General features: G+C 40.4%; 1 protein-coding gene across 1 annotated transcript in view; it reads right to left on the bottom strand.

Moving 5' to 3' along the window:
* Positions 1-1,643: 1,643 nt before the first annotated feature.
* LHFPL6 (LHFPL tetraspan subfamily member 6) overlaps positions 1,644-10,835 on the bottom strand; it is a 137,488-nt gene continuing 128,296 nt past the window's right edge. Inside the window, exon 4 of the mRNA XM_054655080.2 lies at positions 1,644-2,736. Coding sequence (XP_054511055.1) covers positions 2,618-2,736 — 119 coding nt within the window. The 3' untranslated portion in view covers positions 1,644-2,617. The remainder of the gene's footprint in view (positions 2,737-10,835) is intronic.

The raw sequence follows: 10,835 nt of genomic DNA, 5'->3' as shown, positions 1-10,835 counted from the left end.
TAGGGACAAACCTAATTAGGCTGTGATTGCTTTATTCATATCACAGCAGCTGAAGGCTATATGATAAACAGCTTCAAAGCAGGTGCAGCATATGTCATGGGCTTGATTATTAAAAATTGACATTTTATTCAAGCCCAAATTTCAAAAAGGAGATTGTATACAAATTCAGTCATGCTATAATGGTATTGCATTGCAACAAAACCCTAATTTTCTTCATGAAGTAATTGTATAGTTCCAGTTTGTCATGACAAATCAAGCCTGAACCCAAGCATAGGAAGAATCTAAAAAAAGTCAAAGTGCTCTTCACAATGCATAATCCAGGATATAACCTTGCAAGAGTCAAATGTGGAATAGTAACACACATATTTATAGCCAGGTCACAGAAACTTTTTATAGCCAAGCACATTTTCAGTGGAAGGAAAGGCATGTTTCCACAGTAACCCACTGTACAAAGGCAGCATTTTTTGATTGAGATACACCTGCCAAAGATCTGACTGCAGTCAGGGGAGCCACAGTCAAAATGGTGTTTATATCTTCTTCAATTTTAATAAAGCAGCAATCCACAACTCTAACAGGTACATTTCATACTTACTGTGAGGACATATGGGGTGCTGCTGACCTGCAGCAGGGTTGGGTATGGTCCTGTGTGCTCATAAGAAGGGATGAGCCTTAAAACCTGGAATCTGGAGGGAAGAGCTCCTGCTTCTGCTGGTGCTGTGGGAAGACCATGTAGGGAGCCAAATCCCCAGAGCATGGTTGGTGTGCTCCTCAGCAGAAGTGCAGTCAGATGAGATGGGGATATTATGGGCTAATCTGGAAGCGTTAAGGTACAATTTTGTTTTCACTGCGCAGCACCATAAAGCAAATAAATAGTGCTTAGCCTATAATAAAACTCAATAAAATTCCATTGAGTGATATTAGGATTGATCACTGTAAGCTGACATTGCTATTTCCACATTCCTCTGAAATTCTGCCCCGTGCAATGTACAAAGCAATGGCATGATGCCAGATTTGTTCAGCTCTAAGTGTTATTAACCACCAGAATTGCAGCTGAAACATAGATGGTAACCTAAATATACTCAACAGAAACATAATACTGGGAAAACGGGATCAGAAAAACAAATTTGAAAGGGAATAACATTATTTTAGTTATGATTAAATAAATTGGTTATGAACTTATAAATTAAGTTCACATTGCTTTAAATAAAGAAAATAAAAGATTGATTTTTTAAGTTTTTTAGGTACAGTGCCAGTGTCCTGTGCAGAGAATGCTGCCTGGTAGGTATTTGATCAGAGCTACTGGTGTTAAGGAAGAAAAGGCTTATTTCAGTTGGCTGAATTGGGATATATAGTTTGTGTGAAATTCTGAGTCTGCAGCAGCCAAGACACAATGGGGAAAGTCTTGCTGAAATCCTTCAGGACACCTGACAGGAGCAGGAAAAAATGTGGAATATGCCAGAATGTCTCCAGTGGCAGTAGATGTCTCTCCTCAGGCAGTGTAACTGAACACTAAATGTGTCTGTGTTTTATGGGGTAAAAGGATACAGCATGGTTATAAAAGTCCTGAGTATTTCTGAGAATTTTTCCGGTGGAGAGTTGGGATAGGAACTGTTTCATCTACTGGCACAACCATACGTTGCAGGTATTGATCAAGGAAAAATTTATTTACAGAGATTTTTTCAAATACAAACATAAAATAGCACATATTATATATATATTTTACAAAAATGAATATTGAAATAATAAACATGGTACAGCACAATACAACATCAATGAGCTAAACATAACAGCAACAGAAATCTATGTCTGGAAGAAGTTTGCTGTTAGTTGTACATAACCAACAGAGCTCTACAGTACCGCGAGTGGAATTTCCAATGGACATGAAAATGTCCATTTACTGCATTTCATAAAAAGTACTATAGTAAGGGTACATATGCCAAGTAATTATTTTGCATTTTGTAATAATGCTGAAAACACAGAGTCTTAATAAAAGTTATATAGGGCTGAATAAGCAGTGGATAAATGTTTGGGGAAGAAAAATGTGTAGAGATTATACAAAATACTGATTAAGTGGCTTATTGGTCCGTTTATTAAGTTTAATGTCTAGATTAAAAAGTGTTGCAACACCAAGTCTTAAACCACCAGAGAGAAGTAAAAAAAAAAAAAAAAAAAAAAAAGGAGAGAAAACAAAAAGGAAAAGAAAGAAGAATCGCACCAAAAAAAAGTTTCCCCCTCTACTTATTTTGTGCCATGGTCAACATCTGTGCGTGCGTGCGTGTGTGCTTTCGGGAGCGCCGCACTGAGGGGCTGCCAGGCGCTACCCCAGCACGTGGGCGCTGCCCCCCCTCACCAGCCTGTCCAGTAATTGGTGCATGCAGAATTTCACCCTTTGCCAAAGCAGAGTTTTACTTGCTTATATTTTTTTGGAGCAGACCCTGAGCAGGCTCAGGTGAGAGAGCCGGTCCCTGCCCAGCCCGGCCGGGTGGCTTCGCACCTCCCTGCCACCCTGGGGCTGCCCGCCGTCCTGCTCCTGAGAGAAAGCACTTGAAAATTCCTTGTCCGTCGCTGTTGTCCAGCAGGCCTGGGCGAGCCTGGCAGGCCCCTGCCCGGGGCTGGCTCAGTAGGGGTATTGCTTCTGCTTCTTGCCCGAGAAGCAGGCGAGCCAGGTGCACACCAGCATGGCGGCCGCCGCGCCCCCGCCCGTGCAGTAGTAGGCCCAGCCGATGTGGCAGGTCCCTGCAAGGCAAACACAGGGACAAGGGTCAGCGTTAGATGGGGGGAAAGTGCCGTCGCCACCACCCTCCCCTTCTGCCTGCCCAGGAAAACACTTTTCTGAGATTTCAGCCCACTTGTGTGCCCATCTCCAACAGGGAATGCAGGACATAATTCAGGCTTTGCCACTGCAGTGCGGGAATTGGAAGCTGGATGTGGCTGAGAACTGCTGGGAGATCCTAACCCAGGGCCAGGGCGACCTGCTCACATCCCCTCACACAGGCATTGACCCTGACCATCCCCAAAGGAGAGCGGCATCAGGGGAAGACCTGTATGGGGGCTGCTGTGGAAATGGAAGCACAAAGCCTAGAAATAAAAAATTGACAAATTTCCCTACCCCTGCTTGAGGTCACAACCCATTACTGAAAAATTCACCCATCTTCTGTCTAATGAGCGTCACAATATGGCTTTCAATCAATTTAACGGCCTCAGCATCTTTATACAGTCAAACTCATCAACAGTAAATGGTGCTGGGGAATCCCATAGTGGACCATAAAGTGATTATTTCCCTTTCAGCACTGTGCCTGCAGTAGGGGAGTAGATCAGGAAAACAGCAGCTGCAGCAGGGAGGAAGCCTCTTTAGACATGTCCAAAAGCAAGGAGATGGCTGTTGCTACTCCTCAGGATTTCACTCCATCTCAGAATCAATTTTCATTTGGGCTGCATCATCTTTGTCCTTTTTGAGTGCTTGGGACTTGTTAGCACTGAGGCTCTTTCTGTGTTGTTGACACCTTGGGTGATATCACCCAGCTTTGAGCAGCGAGTGCTCTCAGTAAGACAAAAGCAGCAATGCAAGACTTCTTTCCCAGCCTTCCCAAAAGCAGCAGAAACCATCCTTCCCTTCAGAGAACAGAAGGTATCAACAGAGTTTCCATCTAGAAATAGGTGTCATGCTGGCATTCTGTCCCAATGGCATCCCTGAGGGCCAGGCTTGAGGTTCAGGCAATTATCAACTCAACTAATCCTGCCTCAGGCACAAGAAACACAAAATATCTGTTCATCTTAACATGTCCAAGGCATTCGCATGCCTCAAGGCAGACAGCACTGCCACTGACTGTTTGCAGGATATTGTCTGGCAGGCTTTGTAAGGAGACATTAGTGGGAGGCAACACTTATGCTCCTGGTCACTTTGAAGATCTCAGGCTGGCACCTCAGCAGGAAGCATAATACTTGTTTAATTTTTTTCTTCATAACCCTCACAAATTTTTATTTTAAAAATGTTCAGTGAAACAAAGATCCTGATGTGATCAAGAGGACTTGAGGACTTGTGGCCTTGGCTTGGGCTCACTATCCTCTCTCCTTAATGTGCTGGAGCAGATAGAGAGATTTACTTGGTTTGTCATCTAGTTGTGCTCTGTAGATAGCACCATTCTTGCCTTCCTTACAGAAGACTGCACAGAGAGTCTGACTTCCTGAAGAAAAGGCCATCAGAAACCCTGGAGAGCTGTCTAGTGCCTGGCAATGTCCCTGATGCTGACATGTGCCCCATCACTCAGCAGTCTGTAGAGAGACCTGTCTCTGGGCCACCTATTGCTTTGTCTGTGTACACACCCTGTCCTTAGCTTCTGCTGGGAATTTCAAAAACTGACTTAAGCCTACACCAGAGGTTTAAACTCACTGGATCACTTTGAAAATTATCATGTTTATACCAGAGTACGGTGTGCTACAGCATTTCTTGTGATGAGATGGACTCCATCTGATAGGTCTTTTTAAATTGTGAAATATTCCAAAAACTACTAGAGAATTTTAAGTGCAGCTTGAAAAAGTAAATTTTTCTCATCATGATGTTTCCAGGTAGAGAAAATGTCAAAATACTACTTTAAAAAGAGCTTGAAGATTAACCTGGTGTCACTGCCCAAAGCTGTAACCTAAGCAGGACAGAATGAAGTAAATTTGACCTTTTTATATGGTGTGATTTCAACTTTTGTACCTCGGCAGTGGGAGAGAGTATGTGTGTACATATTAAGAAGAAAGAACTGTTAAATCTGTGCCAGAGATGTGTTCAACAGATATAACACATACATTCACTCTTGGCTGAAGAGAATAACATTCATTTCTCCAGACCATGATCCATTCCCCAGGGAAAGGACCCAAAGGACCACTGCCCTACTTAATGCTCTGAGGCACAGCAGGCAGGCAGCCTCTTGATCTAACAAATGCAATATGGTTCACAAGTGTGAGTTGGGTCAAGAAGAGCAAATGAAAGAATGGGAGAGCAGGAGAATGGATGAAAGAGCTGGGAGCTTGACCTTACAGCAATAATAACACAGCAATAAACCTGGCCATTATTTCCAGCCCATGTCAAGAGCAATGGGAGGCCTTGGAAAGAACAGCTTGATCTGTACTCGGATGATGCTGAGCAGAACAGAATTTCAAGCTGCTGTGCTGAAAAGGAGCCTGCAGCAGGGCAGGTGTCTGAAGGTATAGGACTTGGCTATACTTTTCATTGCAAGTATAGTTAAGGATAGATACAAGACTAGAGATAATCCATCTCAAAGGTACCCATTGCAATGAATGCCTACATCGCATAGCCACATGTCAAAATAAAACAATGACAGGCATTTTATAACCCTATATTACACAAGGAGGAAAACATTTTGGAGTTGTTTCTGCTTTGGTGTTCTCATTTTACCACATGTACGGCCTATTTTAGTCTACTGCATCCTAAAGAAAGATTGTTGGTTATCAATAATTGGGTTACAGTTTTTGTAAAATGACTTCTGCTTCACATTGATATGAAACACTCATTTTAAAAGTAACAGAAAGCTTTATAAAAAGCAGAGTTGAGAAGCTATTACTGCACTGACACCAGCAGGACTAGTTGTGTTTCAGTGGTAAGCAAATGTTGAAGAGATTTGCAGAAATGAGGCTTAAATTCAACCATCAAATAGAGCAGTTTGCATTCATGGAGCCTGTCATATAAAAGATTAGAAATCCAGTACTGCAGTTTCCCTTTTTTTTTAATGTCAAAGTTCTAAAATGAGAAGCAACACTACCTAAATACTTGATAGAATTAAAGCAGTTGTTGAAAGCATGTCAATTTTCACACACACAGAAAGGCACAAAAGCTCTGTTGTTTCCGTGAAAGATGCATTGGAATACACACACATACACACACAAAAAAAACCCAAAAAAAACCCTATATATATATATACCACACATACACATAGGTAGAGGAGTCCCCATCCATTGAGGGTGTGGAGGTGAGAGCAACAATGTGCACATGTTCTTGCTCCTAAGATGGGCTGATCTGAGTTTGTGCCAAAGTAAATTCCCAGCAGCTGAAGTGCTTTTTTTCATCTAATAGAGATGACAAGCATCACAGCAGCTTGCTTCTCTGCACAGAACTGGTGTTGCTTTAAACAAATCAGTCTACACCTGACAGGTCACTATTGAGGGAGAAGCTGTGGCTTCAGCACTTCAGCACTTTGTTAATACTAGATTTTTTTTTTTTTTTTAAGAGAACATAAATAATTGGAGCTCTTTGTTGTTCAGTGAAGCAGGACTGTCCAAGTTGGCTCAGAGAATTTTGTAGCCAGCCATTAAGAACTTTGTTTTCACCTTTGTTTTACTGGGATTGGCAGCAAGAGAGTGTCAGGATGAGCACTGAAATAACAGAATAATGGAGCTTTCAGCTATAGGCATGGATGGCCATTTTCCAAGCAAATAAAGAAATGAAAGACTGGAAACATTCCACTCTTTCTTAAGAGGACTGAGAAAAATCATGTTTCCTGAGGACAGAGGACAAAAATTACGGAGAGCAAGGACACTATCAAAAGGAGATTTACAGAAAAGAGTCCCATGGAACATAAGACAGTATTTACTAAATCAAAAGAAATCAGTAAATATGGAAAGGTAGTTTTGCAGTGATGAATGGGCTTACTAAAAAGCACTTCCATGTCTTTTCCTGATTTCTAATGTGATCCTTGAGGCCAAGAAATGCATCCCCTTGCTTCCCTCCTCCTCTTGAATATATAGGCAAATAAAGATTAAGACAAATTTGGGAGTAAGTAAAATTTGGCAACAGAAAATATGTAGATACTTGATCTACCATGGAGCTGTGCCAGGATCCAGTTGCCAAAATGTAATTTTACCAGGATTTCTATTCATGATGTCTTATAAATAATTATCACATATAGTTATCAAGGTCTTGGAAATAACATATGGTTTAATCTAAAATAACCAATAATTGCCACTTATGAAAAAATATCCTGAATATGAAAGTATCTTGGATGCAAGCCTGTTAATTGCAAGACTTAGTATCTTAAATATTTGTACCTTTTTTGCTGTTAATTTTAAGACTATCCTGGACTCACAGTCTGGAGTACTTGGCAAACTCTAATCAATTAACCTTAAGTACAGCCTATTTTCCAAGTTGAAGGAGAAAAGGTTTCAGAATTAGCCACACTGTAGAGAACAAATTATATACCTTCAAAAATAAAACCTACAATTTTTACTTCCAAGAAGTTGTGCAGGAATTCTAATTAACAGATTCAAAAGAGAGTACAGTACTACAGAGAATGTGAATTCACATAATCAATCAGGGTGTTGGAAAAGTAGTCAGAAAAAAAAAAAAGAAAAAAGTGTGATGCTAAGGGATATACTGGGATTTGGAAATTTGAAAGACATAAATGAATGTAAAAGATAATCAGCTAATTAATAAGAAGTTAAACCTATTTTGAAACAAAGCCAAGATAAATTAAATAGCTGAAGATCTTTTTCTTGACACAGTAACAATGAAAAACTGTCATGCGAAATCAGATGCAAAAGCAGGAAAAGAAGTTTAAACTTGGAATGCCTCCAGAAAGAATTAAAGTAGTTAAGTGAAACAAAGAAAGAACACTATATAAGGTAAAACTGCAGCTCAGAAAACAGCCTGATACAAAATAATGAATTCAGTGGAGCTGGTTACTTTTTCTGTTGCAGATATGATCTTCTCAACGGATTTAACTTTTAAAAAAATGTATGATTTTTTAATGCGTGTATTTTTTTCAAGCTATTTTGGTAACTTAGAATTGGTCTTTACTAAATGCATAAAATTTCATAAAGTTCTGAAGGGTAAAAAGTGAGGAAAAAAAAAGCCAAATTGAAATTTTTTAGTCTTGCTGTATGTAGACACATATATATGATCAAATACTCCTTTCTTTGGAGGATCACATAATTTTGTTTAATCAAACCTCAAATTTGCTGTAGGTGTGCATTTATCATGGAGCAATGAAGGAGAAACCAATACCCAGTGTCAATTACAAAGCTCAAATTCCCAGGAGCAAATAGCTTATGTGCTGCTAATGAGGAGGTTTCTTAGCCTCCTGCAAGATGTCAGCAGAAAGCTCACCTAGTTCAGAAGTGAAATCAATTTCCTCTCTCTTAGAACACACACAATGCCAAGATTCACACTGGACTAGTACCCCAGACTCCCTTCAGAGACTACGAAGAAGAAAAATCACTTGTGTTGTATTTCCTCTTAAAGTAAACATGTAAAGTACAGCAGATGAACCATGCTCAGGTAGCTCCTATTTTTCTCCCTTTCAACTGGGAAGGGATTCCAAACAACCAGTTCAGTTGCACTTTTTGAATAATAAAGAGTACCAAGTAGTTGCTCCAGGTGGTCTGAGTCCCTCTCTGGATGCTGCTTCCTATGTCCACTGACTGCAGAAGGTTCTTGCATGACCATGTCTAATTCTGCCAACAAAGGTATGAGGCTTATAATAGAATGATAGAATGGACAGGGCTGGAAGGGACCTTAAAGATCATCTACTTCCACCCCTTGGTTGTGGGCAGGTACAACTTTCACTAGACCAGATTGCTTAGATCATCCAACCTGGCCTTGAACACTGCCAGGGATGGGGCATCCACAGCTTCTCTGGGCAACCTATTCCTCACCACCCTCACAGTAAAGAATTTCTTCCTAATATCTAAACCTAGATATTAGGTTTCAGTGTGAAGCGATTCCCCCCTGACCTGCCACTTTGTGCTCTTGTAAATAGTTTCTCCTTATGTTAGACAGAATATATGTGGACCTTGATATAGTCACCAAAAGCTTACAAAGATTTAAGAATGGAAGCTGTTTGGGTAGCACTAAAGAGGAAATGTTTCTTGATGGAATACTTCCTTTACTAGCACATAGTTTACTCAGTCATTTATCTAAGAACTCAGCAGCTGCAGCTCAAGTATGCTTGTAAAGGTTGTGCTCAGCCCCAGTCAAAAAATGAATGTGTGAAATCTCCGTGCTGTTTGCAGAGGATCTGCAAACAAGAAAAATGCCTTTTTCAGATAGATTGCTTATAGAAAAACACCATTGAATGTTTTGCTTTTAATAGGATACTAACAAATTGTCCTCCCTTCTAAATCCTTTTCTTGATATTTTAGCACTCAATGTCAACACTCAACCAGATGCTGAAATGATGCCACCTAAGACAAATTAAATAGTTGACAAAGCCTTTTTTACATCCACACTGCTTTCTGCTTTCTTTTCAAGCTGTTTTAGTAACTTCACTGTTTGCTTGGAAAGTGCTTTAAAGATCATTTAACATTTCCACAGCAAAAGTAATTATCAAGGCAATGGTTTTCTTTAAGATATTTCAAGCCCTCTAAAAGTAGCAAAAGGGAACCTTAATAATAATGATTTTTGAAACAAATATCCATCACAAGAGAAGTTCCTGAGAGCTTTTGAGGCCAATACAGCTGCTTGGTTAGTTCAGGATGGGAGCCAGGCTTTTATGCTTCTCTCTAGATAGTGACTTTGGCCAGGTGTGCCCTTTCACAGCAGTCTATACACAGCAAGCGAAGCTGTGTATTTGGAGCTATCAGCTTTGGTTGCTGCTGCAGCTGACCCCAGGTCAAGGATGTCTCTGACCATGAAGGAAGAGATAGAGCTACTGTATTTTGTCAAAGAAAGAAAAAGTATCTGCCAAGTAGTTCCAAAAAAGTTCAGTTAAAAACAGAGTTTATCTTAAATTTCATGTCTTCACTCTCCCTGGCTAATAAGTACCTAGCATCACTTCATACATCTGGTGGTTGGGAAGTGGCAGCTGGTGGCTCATGATGACATGAATCATCTATGTTTCAATAAGTGAATCTTACTCTAGATAAACATTTTGCTGTTTGGGCTCTTAGGCATTGGTCTTGTAGTGCTGTTTCACCAGATGCCAAATTGAGCCAAGGCTTGATTTTGTGAGTTAAATTGAGCATGCCCTGACCTCTCTGGGACCTCCTGTGCAACTTGGCTGCCTCTGCACTCATCACAACAGAAATCAGCATGTAAAACTGAACAGTTTCCACATGCATATCCAGGGAAATCAATGGACAAAAATGAATTTTCACACTGATTTTTAGACTTTCAAAACCAATACAAATGTGTTCACGTGTACACTCACATTGCCCCTTTAAAACAGGCATGCAAGTTGAGAAGATTTCTTCACACAGCTTAAATATGCACAATGTGGAAGATTTTGCAAATGTCTAGTGCAGTCTTCACTATTGTGCATACTTTAACCTTAATGCAGAGTCCCTCACTTTAATGAATTGCCTGATAAAACACTCCTTTTCCATCTGTTTTCTTATGTATTACATTTAGAAATGAAAATAAAATGGTATTAGTGCCTCTAGCTCAGAAAGATTGAATGTGTCCTATATGATATGCCATAATGACAGTTACTTTTAGGAAATTGCCTGCTAATTCCTTTTGCAGAACCAGGGATTTTGTAGATCTGACTCACTTTTACACCCTTCAGTCAGCAGCTCCATCCTGCTATGCCACGTCACTGCTGCCCTGAATGGGCCCACAGGCAAGTCCAGGGTGTGAATAATGCAACCTAACAGTAACAGTTTGCGTGGTGACAAGAGATCAGGGTGATTTTGATCCATCCTCAGTGAAAGGCAGTCCCTCTGAGCACTGCTCAGTTCCTACTCCAGTCTCCACCTCAGGCACTGTTAGCCTGTTGCCAAATTACAGGACAGACTTTGACTCAGTCAATGAGCAAGCAGCTGTGCTGGCTTAAAACATAAACATTTCTTTTTTTCTTACTTTCATTTATTTGTATTGCCCTATTTCTAGAAGTTAA

This window comes from Agelaius phoeniceus, chromosome 2 (assembly GCF_051311805.1).
Source record: "Agelaius phoeniceus isolate bAgePho1 chromosome 2, bAgePho1.hap1, whole genome shotgun sequence".
Classification (NCBI taxonomy): Eukaryota; Metazoa; Chordata; class Aves; order Passeriformes; family Icteridae; genus Agelaius; species Agelaius phoeniceus.
The sequence above is the reverse complement of the archived record's forward strand: the minus strand, read 5'-3'. Positions and strand labels throughout refer to the sequence as shown.